The 18,219-nt window shown below is 37.7% G+C and overlaps 1 protein-coding gene, 1 long non-coding RNA gene and 1 pseudogene across 2 annotated transcripts; 1 reads left to right on the forward strand and 2 right to left on the reverse strand.

Moving 5' to 3' along the window:
• Window positions 1-2,921: 2,921 nt before the first annotated feature.
• LOC113307214 lies at window positions 2,922-3,021 on the reverse strand (annotated as a pseudogene).
• A 9,059-nt stretch (window positions 3,022-12,080) lies between these two features.
• On the forward strand, window positions 12,081-14,646 carry LOC113303270. Its single transcript, XM_026552295.1, has 5 exons — window positions 12,081-12,206; window positions 12,306-12,412; window positions 12,499-12,644; window positions 12,783-12,864; window positions 14,072-14,646. The coding sequence occupies exons 1-5, from the start codon at window positions 12,173-12,175 to the stop codon at window positions 14,183-14,185; spliced, it is 483 nt and encodes a 160-aa protein (XP_026408080.1). The 5' UTR covers window positions 12,081-12,172; the 3' UTR covers window positions 14,186-14,646.
• A 2,583-nt stretch (window positions 14,647-17,229) lies between these two features.
• Window positions 17,230-17,916, reverse strand: LOC113304793. The gene is made up of 2 exons (XR_003338407.1): window positions 17,599-17,916; window positions 17,230-17,518 (listed from the first exon to the last, which is right to left on the reverse strand). It is a non-coding gene; the product is annotated as an uncharacterized LOC113304793 (long non-coding RNA).
• Between the last annotated feature and the right edge of the window lie 303 nt (window positions 17,917-18,219).

Genomic DNA, 18,219 nt, shown 5'->3' on the forward strand with positions numbered 1-18,219 from the left:
CCCTACTCTTGATAAGGGGCAACTATCTTCAACATTCAAAAAAAAAAGATTTTGGCGGGAAAAAAGTGTAGTTAAAGAGCAGTTTTGGAAATCGTGATTTGGAGGAGTTTGAGGTCGATTAAACCTCTGATTTTCATAGAATAGACTCATTATGGGTCTAGGAATCTGATATGGGTGTTTAAATCGATTAGATTGGGCTCAATCGATGGATTTTTCTCACAATAAGAAAATATGGAAAGTCACGTGTGTGACCTATTTTAGGGAATTTTGGAGAGATTAAAACTCTGTAAACCTTCCCAAAGATTTGTATCTATCTAAGGAAGAGTTTAGAATAAAAAGGAAAGCTCAGAAAAGCGTAGAAATCCTAAAACAAGAAATTGTCGCAACTTGGCCGTGAAGAGAAGGAAAGAGATTTTGGAAGATTTGGGAGAGATTTAATCATCGGTATGTTTGATATAAATAGATGTCTTGGGTCATATAGAAGAGGTGTCGAGAGTTTGGGAACCTAAGGAGAACCAGAGAAGAAGAAATCAGAGCTTTATTAAACTCTGTTTCTGCTGCTGCTGCTGTTGAAGAAGAAGAAGAACAGCTGAAGAACATTGACCCTCGGTAGACAGTCGCAGAAAAGTGTCACTGTTTAACAGCTGAAGAACATTAAGCTGTTCAGGGCAGTCTTAAATCAGCGACAAAGCAACAGTTTTTCTGTAACAGTTCCATTGTAACAGCTGTTTTGCAACACCAATACACTGTTGCAAACAGTCTGTGTTATTAATTTTCACTCTTTTAATCATCTTTTGAGCAACAAACACATATTTTGAGATCATGATTAATATGAGGAGCTAAACCACATTGCTGAGGCGATAGAGGAAGCTATTTTTCCAACAAAAAAGTGGTATATTCTATTTTATCTTTTTATTTGCAATAATTATATGATTATTTGCCTTGAACTATTATTGAATATGATTTTTATTTGAGTGATTGTGATCTATTTTGATGGAGTATGCTTAGTTTTAATACTTTTGATGCTTCATACTTGGTATTTACAATTATTACTTTTGAAAATCTACTTGTTGCAATATTTTAGAATCAAATTAAACAAGAAAATTGCATAAATATAAGTATTGGTTTAATCACTTTGAACTTGGAAAATAGTGGAATCTTAGCCTCAATGTTTCTTTTAGTATTGATATCATCTTTGATTGAGTTTGCTATAGTTTTTAGTGAGTTTTCTATTTTAATATTAGGATTTAAGTCTAATTAATATCCTTCACAAGTCTGAGAATCGAACCACTTTTACCACTATCTACAAATCACATCAATTTTTGGCTCCGCCGACGCGGACTTGTTTTTAGGGTTTTAGATTTATTTTTTTTATTTTTTTTTTTTTTTGTCTTTTTTATGTTTTTTGGTATTTATCTTGTGTCTACAGGTTCTGGATCATAAAGAAAATTGAGCCAAGGAGTTTGGTGATTTCATAAAGACTTGGAGCTAAAGATTAAAGCAAAAAGAACAAAAGAAGAAACAATTTTATTTTAGACAATTTTAGTTTAGGGTTTGTTTATTTTATTTAAAAAAAAAACTGTATTAGGGTTTATTATTTTTGTAATTTTTCTTTATTTTTTTGGACTTTGGGGACATTATTTTTTTTATTACCCTACGGAAGGGTACTTTAAATATAAACTGTTTGCAGAGAAGGAGGACAATTACGATATTGTCTCTGCACCTTGGGTTCGTACACTAGACATCGGAGTCAGTGGCCCGAGTCGACTACAACCGATTCATCCCCCGTCTGGAACGGGAGGTAAGATTCTAAACACTCGCGAATCCCCTGTCAGCGAGTTACTGGACTCCTTCGTATGCATATATGTTGAGGACTGAATACGGACATTTATTTTTCTAGTAAAGGGCAAGGCCTGGCCATACAAGATAAGGGTTCGGATTTCATCACCGTTCTCTTCTTGCCCGCTTTAGGAACACGTAACCTACGCGAACCTAAGCCTAAAATTTTGACTAGAACGAGACCGATAGGGTAACGAGCTTAACAGGAAAGTCATTCGAAAAATATTGGTTACTCTTTTAAGCATACTTCGAAGTTCTTGACGGTTTCTGTAAGTTGAATGCGTGACTGCGCCGCCTTGTAATACCGGTGAGGCCTTGGGTATCAAAGCTCCACCGAGCTTCCCTCGCCTCTATTCAACTTACGTTAACTCGGATTGATTCCAGAGGGGTTTGCTTAAATTGTAACGAATTCCCGTTCGAAGGATTAGAAGCTGGTCTAGAAACAATCTAAGTGGAGCCATCATGCTTTTTGTTTGCTAGAAATCAATAGGTTTGATTTGGTTGAGTCGGCCTTGATCTGTGTTTGCTTACCCTTCCAATTTAGAAAATTCTATTGTATGCCTGAACGTAAAAGAGACGCACTAGGTAGATTTGTTAAAGAGAAACCTAGTAGTTCGAAGCGTCTCGATTACCTTAATCTAGAAAGTCCGGCTTTTGAAGAGTCTGTTTTTGAACGTTCTTTGACTGAGGAGAGAATCCATGTTGCTCCGATAGCGCCAGAAATGGCAACTTTGAAAGCTTTGTTGAATCCAACTAGGACTACCCGTCCTTCGTGTATTAAGTTAGCTGAAACGGAGGCACCCTATGAACTGAAACCTGGGACCTTACAGATGCTCCCAATCTTTTTAGGGAAAGAAAATGAAAACCCTTATTACCATAGGTTGGAGAGGAAATTTGTAGTACTCTAAGAATTAGAGGCTTAGATGATGATGCTTTGAAACTTAGGTTATTCCCATTTTCCCTGAAAGATAAGGCCAAGTCGTGGCTGTATAGTTTGGACTCCGAGTCAATTGAGACATATGAACAACTTACATCTGCCTTTTTCAATAAGTTTTTCCCTAGGCACAAAACATCGTCTATTAGGACGCAAATATGCACATTTTCACAACAAGAGGGAGAATCTTTATATAGGTATTTGGAAAGGTTCAATGATTTATTATCCCAGTGTCCTCATCATGGTTTAGAAAAGGTTAGGCTAGTTCAGATCCTTTATGAGGGTTTAGATTATTCCACAACGACCATGGTTGAGTCTCTATGCACTGGTGGATTTGAAAACCAAACTGTTGATGCGATGGAATTTTTTAATGAAATCGCCGAAAAAACCCAGCAATGGGAAAATAGTAGGGCACCCCAGAAAACAATTCTTTTAAGTAGAGGAAACGTTAATAGGGTAGAAGGAGGCTATGAATCAGATGCCAAAATTGTTGCTATAGCAAAAAGGTTAGAAGCCTTAGAAGTGGGCCAGACTAGTGGTAGAGTGGAGCCTTTTTGGGAAGGCCAGAATATTGAAGAGCAGGCCAATGCTCTTTATAATAACACTAGATTTGATAACCGTCAAAAGATTGACCCATATTCAGAAACCTATAATCCTGGTTGGAGAAACCATCCGAACCTTTCGTGGTCTAAGGGCCAAAGTCAAGGTCAGTTTAGTAATTCTAATGCTCCCCCAGGTTTTGGCTATACTAAGAATCCTTCAGGACTAGCTCAGTTTCAGAATCAGTCAGATAAGAAAATCCTAAGTTTAGAGGAATCTCTCGCCTTGTTAACTCAGCAAACTGCAAAATTCCAGTTATCCGTAGAACAGAGTCTACAAGCTAGTAACAGGATAGGACAAGAAAATAGTCAGGCTATTTCCGAGTTAAAAACCCAGGTTGGTCTGATAAGTGATTCTTTGAGAGAAAAAGGTAAGTTTCCTAGTCAAACACAACCCAACCCTAGAGGAGTTCATGAATTAGGTGCAAAACCATCGAATCAATTGAATGCTGTTAGAACCCTTAGAAGTGGTAGAGTTGTAGACAATAAGGTAACCATGCCCGATAGTGAACATACTGTAGTTCACCCCTCAGGATCTCACCTCTCAGGACCAGTAGCTGAAGAGACTGATAAAGTTTCTGATGATGTGAATTCGGTTCCTGAAAGGTCTGATTTTAGGCCTAGAGCCCCATTTCCTCAGCTATTAGTACCAACAAAGAAGGAATCGAACTTTAATGACATAGTGGAGGTTTTTAAGCAAGTTACCATAAACCTTCCCTTATTAGATGCAATTAGGCAAATTCCTGCTTATGCCAAGTTCCTTAAGGATATGTGTACGCGAAAGCGAAAACTTAGCGTCCATAAGAAAGCCTTTTTAGCTAGTCACGTAAGTTCAATCATTCAGAACACCACAACTCCAAAGTACAAAGACCCAGGTTCTCCTACCATTGCTTGCACAATAGGTAACTTCCGGGTAGAAAAAGCTTTACTTGACTTAGGAGCCAGTGTGAACTTACTGCCATTCCATGTATACTTACAGCTAGGACTTGGTGAAATGAAACCTACTCAGATGACACTGCAGTTAGCTGATAGGTCTGTTAAAATCCCTCGAGGTGTTATCGAGGATGTTCTTATTGAGGTCGACAAGTTTATTTATCCAGTGGATTTCGTGGTCCTAGATACCCAACCTGTCCCTGACCCAGAGAACCAGATACCTGTGATTTTAGGTCGCCCATTTTTAGCTACGTCTAATGCGATCATTAACTGTCGAAAGTGTGATGTGATGAGTTTATCTTTTGGTAATATGACTATGGAGATGAACATTTTTAATGTCAGTAAGCAACCTCATGAGCTAGATGACACATGTGTTGAGGAGGTGAACATGATAGAAGCCTTAGTTCAGGAGTCATTACCAAACATCTTGTCTGAAGACCCATTAGAAAGTTGTCTATCCCATTTTGGTTTAGATTTTGACGACGATAGCACTATTGAACAGGTGAATGCTCTATTAGATTCTACCCCTGTGTTAGACACTGATAGATGGAAAGCTAGGTTCGAACCGTTACCAGTTTCTGAGACTACCCTAATTCCTTCTTTAGAAGAGCCCCCAAAGTTGGACCTTAAACCACTACCCGATACTCTAAAGTATGTGTTTTTAGGCCCATCTGAGACTTTACCTGTGATTGTAGCTTCCAATTTGGATAGTGATCAGGAAAGTAGGCTAGTAAATGTACTTCAAGACAATAAGGAAGCTTTAGGGTGGACTATAGCAGACATTAAGGGTATAAGTCCTACTGTGTGTATGCATCAGATTCATTTAGAGGAAGACTCCAAACCTTCTAGGGAGATGCAACGTCGACTGAACCCTAACATGAAAGAGGTAGTTCGAAAAGAGGTGCTTAAGTTGTTAGATGCGGGTATTATTTACCCAATTTCAGACAGTAAGTGGGTCAGCCCTGTTCAGGTTGTCCCCAAGAAATCAGGTATCACTGTAGTCCAGAATGATAATAATGAATTAATCCCAACCCGAGTGACCACGGGATGGCGTGTGTGTATTGACTATAGGAAATTGAACAAGGTCACAAGGAAGGATCACTTTCCCCTTCCTTTTATCGACCAAATGCTAGAGCGATTAGCTGGACATAGTCACTATTGCTTCTTAGATGGCTACTCCGGTTATAATCAGATCGTTATTGCCCCAGAAGACCAAGAGAAAACCACTTTACCTGTCCCTTTGGTACCTTTGCGTATAGACGCATGCCTTTCGGGCTATGTAATGCCCCTGCAACTTTTCAGCGTTGTATGATGAGCATATTTTCTGATATGGTAGAACGGTTCTTAGAGGTCTTTATGGATGATTTTTCAGTGTTTGGTTCATCTTTCGATGAGTGCTTGCATCATTTGACATTAGTGTTGACTAGGTGTAAGGAAAAAAATTTAGTGCTTAATTGGGAAAAATGCCATTTCATGGTTAAATCAGGAATTGTATTAGGGCACATCGTCTCTTCAAAGGGTATAGAGGTAGACAAAGCCAAAGTTGACCTTATTAAGACTTTACAGGTCCCAAAAACCGTAAAAGATATTAGGTCATTCCTAGGGCATGCAGGTTTTTACCGTCGATTCATTAAGGATTTTAGCTTGATTTCTAGACCTCTTTGCAATTTGCTTGCAAAAGATGTTAAGTTTGTCTTTGATGATGCTTGTTTAGAGGCTTTTGAGAAGCTTAAAACTTTACTCACTACTGCCCCGATAGTCCAGGCACCTAACTGGAACCTACCCTTTGAGATTATGTGTGATTCTTCAGATTATGCTATAGGCGTCGTTTTAGGACAACGAGAAAACAAATTACTTCATGTGATTTATTATGCTAGCAAAACTCTGAATGATGCCCAAATGAACTACACAACTACCGAGAAGGAACTTTTAGCCATCGTGTTTGCCTTGGATAAGTTTAGGTCCTACCTATTAGGTTCTAAGATCATAATCTATACAGATCATGCTGCTTTGAAATACCTTTTATCTAAGAAGGATACCAAACCTAGATTGATTAGATGGATCCTATTGTTACAGGAATTTTCCCCAGACATTAGAGACAAAAAGGGTGCAGAAAATGTAGTAGCAGATCACTTGTCTAGGCTAGTTGTTAGTTCCCCTGGTGATTCCCTTCCTATAAGGGATAGCTTTCCTGATGAACAACTGTTCTTTGTTTCCCAATCACCTTGGTATGCAAATATAGTAAATTATCTTGTTACTGGTCGAACCCCTCAACATTGGGGTAAGCAAGATCGTTCTAGGTTTTTAGCCGAGGTTAAGCATTTCTTTTGGGACGATCCTTATCTGTTTAAGTATTGTCCGGACCAGATTATTAGGAGATGTGTATCTGAGAGTGACCAGTCTAGTATTATCTCCTTTTATCATGAACATGCATGTGGGGGTCATTTTAGTGCTAAGAAGACTGCTGCTAAGATTTTGCAGTGTGGATTTTACTGGCCTTCATTGTTTAAAGATTCCCATAGTCATTGTGTTTCTTGTGAGCGTTGCCAGAAGTTAGAAACCATTTCCCGTAGAAATATGATGCCTTTGAACCCTATTTTAGTGATTGAGGTCTTTGATGCGTGGGGCATTGATTTTATGGGTCCATTTCCTATTTCGTTTGGTTATCTTTACATACTTGTCGTTGTAGACTATGTGTTTAAGTGGGTTGAGGCGGTTCCGTGTAGAACGAATGACCACAGGTTCGTAGTCCAGTTTTTGAAAGAGAATATACTTACACGTTTTAGTATGCCGCGAGCTATAATTAGTGACGGAGGTTCACACTTTTGTAATAGACCATTTTCTCTTTTAATGAAACAATACGGTATTACCCATAAAGTAACAACCCCATATCACCCTCAGACTAGTGGTCAGGTAGAGGTTTCCAATAGGGAAATTAAACGTATTCTAGAGAAAACAGTTAATCCAAATAGGAAAGACGGTCGTCGAGGCTTACTGATGCCTTATGGGATTACCGTACTGCATTTAAGACACCCATTGGAATGTCACCTTATCGTTTAGTGTTTGGCAAGGCATGTCACCTGCCTGTTGAGTTAGAGCATCGAGCCTATTGGTCTATTAAGAACTTAAACTTTTCACTTGACAAGGCAGGAGCTCAAAGAAAGCTCCAGCTCAATGAGTTAGACGAGATTCGTAGAGATGCATACGATAGTGCTAAGGAGTATAAGAACAAAATGAAACTTGTGCATGATACAAATATTTTACGAAAGTCATTTTCTCCAGGTCAAAAAGTTCTTTTGTATGACACTCGTTTGCATCTATTCCCCGGGAAGTTGCGCTCTCGGTGGACTGGTCCTTTTGTGGTCCGCACTGTTTTTCCTCATGGCGCTGTTGAGATTGAGACACCAGATGGTAGTAGTTCTTCGAAGTTTAACGGTCAGCGATTGAAGCCCTTTTTAGAGCCTTTTCCTACAGGTGATGTTGAGGAGGTCCCGATGGAGGACCCTGTTTACCTTGATTGACCATCGAGGCGATTTTGTATGTTGTATAATATTTTTGTAGGTTTTTGGTTACACTTCACCCAGGTACTATCTTTCCGACTTCTCTCTTTACTATTTCCTCTTGTTACTTATATTTTTGGTATTGTTCTTTGATTAGAAACATTGAGGACAATGTTAGATTTAAGTTTGGGGGTGGGGTAGAACTTTTTGTTACCTTTCCGTTGCAAGAAATAAACTCCAGAGCCTAGAAATTTATCCCTATTAAGGATGGCACTAACCAATCTAAGTGGATGGAAGCATTTTGGTTGTAGGAGTTGAGGAACCAATCTGACTAGATGGCAACATCTAAAGAGTCTATTCATAAAAGCACAGAGCTCAGGTGTTAGAAATAACATGATAGTTTCACCATATCTCGTTGAGTCCTTTTCACTTATGTTTTTATTTTGTTTTGTTTTTAAACTATGTTTCTCTAGGTGATTAGGTGGGGCTCACGATTCAAGTTGTTACCAATGCTAGGGTGAATTAGAGTGATTGAGATGCAAAAAAAAATGTGGAAAAAAAAAGAGTTGAAAAAAAAAAGACCAGACCATCTGACCAACTGGAATAAATTCAATAAAGTCGACCACTGGAACCCTTGTATATGCTAGTTGTGTTGACCTAGAGTTAGGATTATCAATCACTGGTTCCCTTGTATATGCCAGTGTGTTGATATTAGTCAGACTAGTATCTCAGTCCATTAGGATAGGTTCATTTTGGCGGAGGCCTTCAGACAGATATGAGAAATACCGTTCACCTAGTAAACATCAAAACCATCTATGTTTTTCTATATCCATCTTCTTGATCTATCCATGTGATTAGTTTTGACTCCGGATATTGATGTCCATAGTGCGACTATCTGAGTAGAGCTCTGTCACTTCATATGAATTTTAGTATGCTTGAGTACAAACTCGTGTACAACAATTAGAATTTCGCATCAGGGTACTTCCTCCTGTAGTCAATAAGTATGCCAACCAAGGAGATTCCTTAGTGCCTTCCAAGGTTCTGTGTAGATAGCTAGGGTCTGGAGTAAAAAGGTTTTGTGGGTATACCTCTGGTAAGCCCCCCGGAGACAACACTCCGCCACTAGGGACACCTAGGGGTTTAAAGGCTTATTGCATACGCTAAATGCAATTGACGATGCCTGCGACAGTGAGTTAGGATTTTATTTCTATTTTATTTTTGCTCGAGGACTAGCAAATAACAGGTTTGGGGGTATTTGATAGACACATTTTTGTGTCCGATTTGTCTCGATTCTATATATTGTTAGGGCTGATTTTTGTACTTATTATTGTGTTTTATTTATTTGTAGGTATTTTTGGCTAATAAACATTTTTGGAAAAAATTGGCTCGAAAAGTTGTCGGAAAGCACCCGGAGGACATTTGTTATTCGGACTCTCACTTTGGATAAGGGGTAACCTAATTACTAAGGGGCAGTCCATTTCCAGGCAGTTGCTAATCGCACCCCTACTCTGGATAAGGGGCAACCATCTTCAACATTAAAAAAAAAGGATTTTGGCGGGAAAAAAGTGTAATTAAAGAGCAGTTTTGGCAATCGTGATTTGGAGGAGTTTGAGGTCGATTAAACCTCTGATTTTCATAGGATAGACTCCTTAGGGGTCTAGGAATCTGATATGGGTGTTTAAATCAATTAGATTGGGCTCAATCGACGGATTTTTCTCACAATAAGAAAATATGGAAAGTCACGTGTGTGACCTGTTTTAGGGAATTTTAGAGAGATTAAAACGCTGTAAACCTTCCCAAAGATTTGTATCTATCTAAGGAAGAGTTTAGAATAAAAAGGAAAGCTCAGAAACGCGTAGAAATCCTAAAACAAGAAATTGTCGCAACTTGGCCGTGAAGAGAAGGAAAGAGATTTTGGAAGATTTGGTAGAGATTTAATCGGTATTTTTGATATAAATAGATGTCTTGGGTCATATAGAAGAGGTGTCGAGAGTTTGGGAACCTAAGGAGAGCCAGAGAATAAGAAATCAGAGCTTTACCAAACTCTGTTTCTGTTGCTGCTGCTGTTGAAGAAGAAGAACAGCTGAAGAACATTGACCCTCGGCAGACAGTCGCGGAAAAGTGTCACTGTTTAACAGCTGAAGAACATTAAGCTGTTCAGGGCAGTCTTATTTCAGGGCAGTCTTAAATCAGCGACAAAGCAACAGTATTTCTGTAACAGTTCCATTGTAACAGCTGTTTTGCAACACCAATACATTGTTGCAAACAGTCTGTATTAATTTTCACTCTTTTAATCATCTTTTGAGCAACAAACACATATTTTGAGATCATGATTAATATGAGGAGCTAAACCACATTGCTGAGGCGATAGAGGAAGCTATTTTTCCAACAAAAAAGTGGTATATTCTATTTTATCTTTTTATTTGCAATAATTATATGATTATTTGCCTTGAACTATTATTGAATATGATTTTTATTTGAGTGATTGTGATCTATTTTGATGGAGTATGCTTAGTTTTAATACTTTTGATGCTTCATACTTGGTATTTACAATTATTACTTTTGAAAATCTCCTTGTTGCAATATTTTAGAATCAAATTAAACAAGAAAATTGCATAAATATAAGTATTGGTTTAATCACTTTGAACTTGGAAAATAGTGGAATCTTAGCCTCAGTGTTTCTTTTAGTATTGATATCATCTTTGATTGAGTTTGCTATAATTTTTAGTGAGTTTTCTATTTTAATATTAGGATTTAAGTCTAATTAATATCCTTCACAAGTATGAGAATCGAACCACTTTTACCACTATCTACAAATCACATCAGGAATCACCCAAACACCGTCCACAATAAGATCACATACCTTAGATTTAATATCATTTGGGCCTAAAGAAATAATCCGTAGCCTCTTTGCAATCGAAAAATCACCGCACCAATTATCAAAAAATAAGGAAGTATTAGCACCATTACCAATAATAGAGCGTGTATGTATTTGAACAAAACAATAGACCGAAAAACCGTGGAACCCAACTTATAATCAATCAAGTTTTCATTTATTTTGAAGTACTTGGCCTTCAAAAATCTCGCCCATATCTTATCTGAGTCACGTATAGTAACCCAAAGCTTCATAAGCATTGTCTTATTAGTTATAGACAACCTTTTAATTCCTAGGCCGCCTTCTCTTCTTGGACAACACAAACTATCATAAAGCACTGTAAAGTACTTATGTTTTTCAGCATCACTAGACCATAAAAAATTTCCAATGGCCCTTTTCACCTGCTCAATAATCCTCCTCGACCATTTGTAAACAACCATAAAATGAATAACATAGCTAGAAGTAACTGAGTGAATCAAGACCAATCTAGCCTGAAAAGATAAAAGCTTACATCTCCAACCGGCCAATTTTTCCAAAATCTTCTCAACCACCTGTCGCACATGAATGTGACGAATAATATATGGCTTCAATTGAATTCCCAGGTATTTATCCAGAAATAAGGCCCGCTTCATCCCTAGATAATTAGAAATAGCAATGGCGCTAGAACCAGTACCACCTCCATAGTAAAACTTGCTTTTGGTATGATTAACATATTGGTCAGAAGCTCTATGGTATATACCAAGCAAATTCAATAAATTCTGCAAACTATGTAAATTTCCTTTGCAAAAAATAAGGATATCATCAACAAAGAGAAGATGAGTCGGGGCCACACCTTTCTTGCTGACCATGGCGTGCATACTCTTATTAGCAAATAACTTTGATAAATTCCGACTTAAAACATCTTCAATAAGGACAAAAATCAAAGGTGAAAGAGGATCACCCTTTCGTAAACCTCTAGTAATGCTAAAGAAACCCTCAGAACTTCCATTAATCATAACACAAATCCTTGCAGAATGAAGAATACCAAGAACACCAATCCTTAGAAAACCATACCTAGCAAAAAAAAAACTCAGAAAAACCATACCTCCGAAAGACCTCAGCTACGAAATCCCAGACGACAGTGTCAAAAACTTGCGTTATATCAAGTTTAAGGCCAACATTACCATGTTTCCTAGTAGCACTCAGCTCGATAATCATTTCAGACGCCCAAACAATATTTTTATGGATGTTTTTACCCTTCACAAACGCCACTTGCTCTTCAGAAATCAACTTATTAAGCACCGCACCTAGTCTAGTAGCCAAAATGTTTGTAATGATTTTGAAGAAACATCTTTGCTTGGAGCAACCCCTGCCCCGGGAGAGTCTGCCACGGTCAGTTGGCACTTGGCGGCTTAGCCTCTCTTATACACAAGTTTATTCTTTGCAGAGTCAACAGAATTCATTTTCTGTTAGTTATATTACGTAAATAAAGAAAAGGTTGGATTAGGAAGATATGATTGCTTCTGGACTAATGGCTAACACTTCAGGTTCTCCCTCTTCTCAAATTCGATTATTTTGCAGTTTAGGGTTTAACAAAACTTGTATGTTCTTCTTCAACCTAACATATTTATTTATCTTTTCGTTAGGGTTACTCAGTTACAGTAATCCCAAACTCCCCATTCGACATCAGACTCAAAGATTTAAAATCAGCGAATTTGATGGCTTTAAAAGGGCACCAATTCCTTCCCATCAGGTAAAAATTATCCCAGCTTTTTATATTCTGGGATTTTAGTTGATTGTTTGAAAATTTATCTGGCGTTTTATCTACAACCTTTACAGGTTTCAGGGTTACGTGTTCTGAATTCTCCTGTTTTACGAAGAAATCAAATGAAATGTGCCGTATCATCAGGAGCAAATCACCAGGGGTTTCAGGATGAATTCCGTTCAGACCCTTATTGGTTAACTCTGATTAAAGAAGCCATTTGGTATTTTGCTCTCAATTTGTTTTTCTTCAATCTAGTGTTACTAACAGCATCAAATTGGGACTTATTTTGAGTCAACTTTAATTAGATTGTTAAATTCAACAATGGAGGCAGTTACAATGTCCTTATTCTTCTGTGCAGGGGAGTAAGGTCTTTGGTTTTGTTTCTGGTTGAGCAGCCTGGTCAGCTGAGGTATATAGAGTGGCCAAGTTTTCAGAACACGGTGTGTATTCGGCATATAACTAGTCTTTTTCTGTTGACTATCTGTCGTAGTGTGACCTCGCCTTCTTGTCAAATGATTATACGAAGCAACTTAAAAATTCTCTATGTTTAAAATGCTATTGGAACAGAAAAACAAATGATGCCTGGAGGAATTTTTGTTGTTGTTGTTGTTCATTTGGCTTTACGATGAATATACGTAGATTAGGAGATCTGAGTAGAAAATGTGGACACAAGATTAAATAAAAAAACAGCAGTTAGAATTTATGGAATTAGCGTCACAAGTATTAGCATAACGCATAGGAAACAAAGACATAAAGTCAAGTACTACTTTTTCATTTTGGTGATTAAGTGAGGACATGAGTAGTTAGGAATAAATAGAACTTACAGATAGGACTACACTTAAAATAGCTAACGCGAATATCAATAACTTCGGAAATATAGCTACTCCTAGTGCCTGTATGTCGGAATTCTTTTAGTGAAATAAAGAGGAAATATCATTTGATTTTACACCTTGCTGGGGGGTATGATTTGTATGTATAAGACGGTCAAAAAGGCTATAATGATACTGATAGTATGCAATGAAGGTCTTATGAGCTGTTCTATGGATTCTGCTGAGTACCGATGGTATAAAGCATTAGTTATCGTAGCCTTGGATGTATTTAGAGTGTTCCGGTGATGTGTAGGCAAGAAAAACTCTCTAAATGGACTCTCGTTGTAATTTCCAGATGGATGTGGCCAATAGGGAAGGCTTTCTAAATAATATAGAAGTTCCAGATGGCCAAGACGAGGTAGGAACATGGCTTAAACAAAGATTAGCTCAGCAATTATTTGGAAGTACAATTTCTGAGCCATTTATGTAACAGCAAATAGGATGTAAAATTAAACGACGGCGACCAAGAGGAAATCGTATGGCAATTGCGCATAATACCCCTGTATCGAGGAGGCAGTCCCTTGACCTTTTCCTTCGAACACCCTATTCTACAAGATTTGTGCTCTTCTCATACTAATTAGTCTAACAACCGTACTCAAACACCAAAGTTAATTGGCTCTTTGCACAACTATTTAATTTTCATGAAATTTGAGGTATATGTATACCAGGTGCATCCTATTTGTGAATTTACTGTCTGTTCTCAAATCATGGAGTCTGATTCGGATGAATCAATGGAAAAGATTGTTCTAATTGGGATTTTCTATCTTATTAAATGCAGCTGAAGACTGCAACACTGACTCTGGTTTTGGTAGCATTGCTTATTGTGGCACTTGCTTCAATCGATTCAGTTCTCTGCTTTCTGCTGGCTTTGCTGCTTCGGAAAACTGCATGAGTTAGATATTCCTTCAGAAATGTTGTATTTTTACAGGCCTCAATCCAATTTTAGAAGAAAACAATAGTCTTGTCGGAAGTTGTTATTAGGAAGATAGGAAGAAAATGAAGGCATCTGAGGAAAAAAAAAAGATGCACCATACTTGGGCCAACTTTGATCAAGAAATCACTGTTTCTGTACAACTTATTCAAATGTCTATTAGAAGAAGAATAGAGCATCTGATATAGTGACTCATCTGTGACACACAAGTTCTTTTATGAGAGTATGAGGTTTGGAAGACTGGAAGGTGTTTCAGTTTGCTGATACTAAATGTTTTTACACTTTCTTATGGGTTTTCTCTCTTCTTGATGCTGGTATAGCACCCAAATGTACCATGAAGGCATATGTAAGACCCCAGATACGATGTTTTGGACATTGCGCTTAAGATTGGAATCACTCAAACTGGTGATGAGCTTTGCTAATTTTGTTCCTATTCTCTGGTTTTTCCCTTTAGTTAGACCTTATGGGTTTGCGTTTATCCAAGATACCACTTTTAAGAACTCTCTCTCCATCGGAGGCTTGCATGCCTGAAGTTCGGCCTCCCGGCTCCACTATTCAGCCGGATATTCAGGATCCGGATAGATGTGTCTGAGGCCCAAGCTAAAATTTTACTCATAGTGCTACATTTCAAGGTTTGGAGCATAGCCTTGGTTCATCTGTTCATCATAATGCCATTGCTTGCTCATTGCTCTTGAAAGTCTTAATGACTTGCTTCATAAACTTTGTATACCTTTACGGAGCAAAGGCATTGCTTCTGGGACCCAGAAATTCATATGAAATCTAGTTTTGGCTGTTTGCATATGCATGTTTGTGCATTTCATCATCATGTTTATCTTAGTTGACGGTGCTTTTCATTTTCATATTATACTTCGTCCATTGATCACACTGATGTCACTTGGTGATGTCCTTGATGATTTTGATGCTGCGGACGTCACATCCATGGACGATCCAATGGTTGATAATCAGAGGTCACCAAAATTAGCAGGCACTCGAAAATTGAGAACAGTGTTATTATTGTAACATCCACAGAAATTGAGTATTGCAACCCCGTAATTCTCACAACAAGGTAGAAATACTGCATTTGGGAAATTCGTTCTGCTGAGCCCATTCGCCAATAACGGCATTTGATTTTTACGGTTTATCGTCCCTAAATTGATCCTATTAAACTAGACCACTCTTCGAGAACCATTGATGATGCGGAAAATGCCGGTACATTTATGATCGTGAGCCAGATAAGAATGAATCCTTGGAAGCTATTTACAGTATCTCGAAGACTGGAGAACATAAGTTATGTTTGGTGACATCCGAACTCAAGAGGAACATAAGACTCACTAGTAGATTCCTCCGACAAAATCCTTCATCGTATGCGCATGTCAGTATGTGCTAAAAATCTTGGTAGTATTTACTTTTGTTTGGAGAGTTCTGGCTGTTCTGTTAGATATCATATGCGGAATGAGTCATGCGAAAAGTAAGTGAACAAAAGTGTCCTTACGCGCACGTAACACTTCCCCTATATTTTCTAAGGTTGGCATTATACCGACACAAACACTAATTGTTAAAAAAAATATATATGCAAGTGTATGATAAGAAAACATATACTCCGACCTTCTAATGTCGATAAAGTAGATTGACGGTAGATCTACCAAACAATATTTTTGTTTTTAGCTTAAAAAATCTCGAATAACACTAGTTTAACCACACTTGTACGGCACTGGGGATGGTAATGTTTCGGGTAAATGGAATAGAAATTTTTGTCTCGTTTTATAACACATATATTGAATTATGAAGAGTCTCTGTTATAACGCACTCGTTATCGTGGATGTATACATCAGTATTTGCTTAATATTATGATTAGTGAATATTGTGTCAGTGGATTTGAGTACAAGAAGTTAAAGACATTTGCTTTTGGGAAAAGAAATTGCTTACAGGTGGTTTTATATGTCTTACTTTAGTTTGAGGAAATCTGCTTTCAAGATAACGTTGATGCTAGACCAGAGTCACCCTCCCAATTTGGAGCCAATAATGTGATATCATGCTAAAGGGTGGTTGTGTGTCCAATGCGTGTTCGCATGGCTTGAAATTGGTATTAGAGACTGTGCATAGTTATCTCATGGATGAGTTTTGATGGATTTGAACATCATATTGCGATTAATTAATGGATTTAAGAATCATAGTTGGTATCGTGGAAGTTGTTTACTTGTGATTGCTGCTGTTATGTAAGCAAAAGTTCTATACCACCTTTGGGGTCACTATCAGCAATGCCTATTTTTTATCTGGTGGGCCGTGTGCACTAGCATAAATGCCCTAACATATATAAGCATGACAACTTGCTCAAACATACTTTGGTAAGATACCCATACGTCATGGAGACTACGAGAAAATGAAAGCCTAGCCATAACTTACGAGAAAATGAAAGCCTAGTCATAACTTTTTTTTTTTTAGAGCCAAGTCCCATATATATATTCATCATAGAACTCTGATTCAAGATCAGGATCAATTACAGGACCGACTCGGAAGTATTCCACGATTACAACAATTTCAATAAGACTACAAAGACATCCACATGAATTAACAACATAGTCCTAGTACCTAATCCGATAACAACCACCTACCGTTCCTAATTGATTCAGAGGTAACATGTCAAGTTTAAACGGGCTTGGTTGGAATAAAAGTACATCCAAACCACATAACAAATCTAAAATCAATAGAGAATTAGAGATGTTAGGATCCATAGATCCAACCATTCCTCAAGGTTTTTTTCAAAATCATAGTGAAACATATGACTAGGGCTGCAAATGGGCCGGTACAGTACGTACCTGCTAATGGTCGGTTCCATGTTCTGGGTACCTGTACATATCCCGGTGTTGTGCTTGTACCGGTGGTACTAGTCTTGTTCTAGACCGATATCGGGTTTTTACCTGGTTCAACAATATTCCCTAGCATTCATCTAACAAGTACAGTTCTAACTTCCTTAACCTCTGAAAATCCAATATATAACACATAAATTAACAGATGAATCAAACCCATAAAAGATTAAACTAACATTGAACTATTGAATCGGTTGAAAGATTAAAGTAACATTCAATCACTGAATCAGTTAAAAGATTAAACTAACATTCAACCACTGAATCCTCTTCTCAATTTTAAATTCCCAATTCTCTTCGTAGCCTGTTTTCTCTTTACGAAAACAAACTATTCACACAGAAATATCAACAACATCCACAGATGAGTTCCCATGACAGCGATTCTGAAAGCAATCCATGTTTTCAAATTCTCTCAAATGCTCCATTGAACCTGAAATCAATAAGAAGAAGAGGTACATATTAATCAGATTGGTATTGATTCATCTGTTAAATGATTATAAACAGATGTACCCTTATTGTTAACTGATTCAAAAGAAACCAGTAAATCAAAAGAAACCCTAATTTTCTCAGATCTAAGAAAACAAAAAACCCATATTGTTGCAGATTGAAGAAGGTGAAGTAGATGATTTTTCTTTGCTGATGGTAATTTGTATGTGTTGGTGTTGAAGAAGAAGGCGGTGGTGGTGATTCACTGACTTAGATATAATGATGAAGAAGAAGTGAACGAGACTCAGAGTCAGAGATGGCGATAGAGAGACTCATCTATTCTTCGGAGAAAGAAAGAAGAAGAAGAAAAATGATAAGTCGACAGATAAGGTGTCTATCAAAACCTAGGATAGACGGCCATAATGAACTTCTAATCAAAAGATCAATGGTTAATATTAACCGGTTATTTAGGACCGGTACATGCCGGGAATTCATAGGAACCCGGTCCCTGTATCGGTACTACACCCGTTCCATAATTGATTACCTGTATTTGTACTCCATATACCGGTTCCGGTTCGGGAATTTCGGTTATAAGCCGGTTCTTCGGTTCTGGTTCGGTTCCCGTGCAGCCTTATAGTATAAAAGTAACTATAACAAAGGTAACAAGTATAACCTAAATAGGTTATAATTTTGTTGAATCGAGTG

This window comes from Papaver somniferum, chromosome 8, assembly GCF_003573695.1.
Source record: "Papaver somniferum cultivar HN1 chromosome 8, ASM357369v1, whole genome shotgun sequence".
Taxonomy (NCBI): domain Eukaryota; kingdom Viridiplantae; phylum Streptophyta; class Magnoliopsida; order Ranunculales; family Papaveraceae; genus Papaver; species Papaver somniferum.

Bases quoted from the DNA above. Each gene is read 5' to 3' on its own strand.
- LOC113303270 (XM_026552295.1), top strand. From the start codon at position 12,173: ATGATTGCTTCTGGACTAATGGCTAACACTTCAG. The intron at 12,207-12,305 runs GTTCTCCCTCTT...TCTTTTCGTTAG, and splicing joins ACTAATGGCTAACACTTCAG to GGTTACTCAGTTACAGTAAT. The intron at 12,645-12,782 runs GTATTTTGCTCT...TCTTCTGTGCAG, and splicing joins CTGATTAAAGAAGCCATTTG to GGGAGTAAGGTCTTTGGTTT.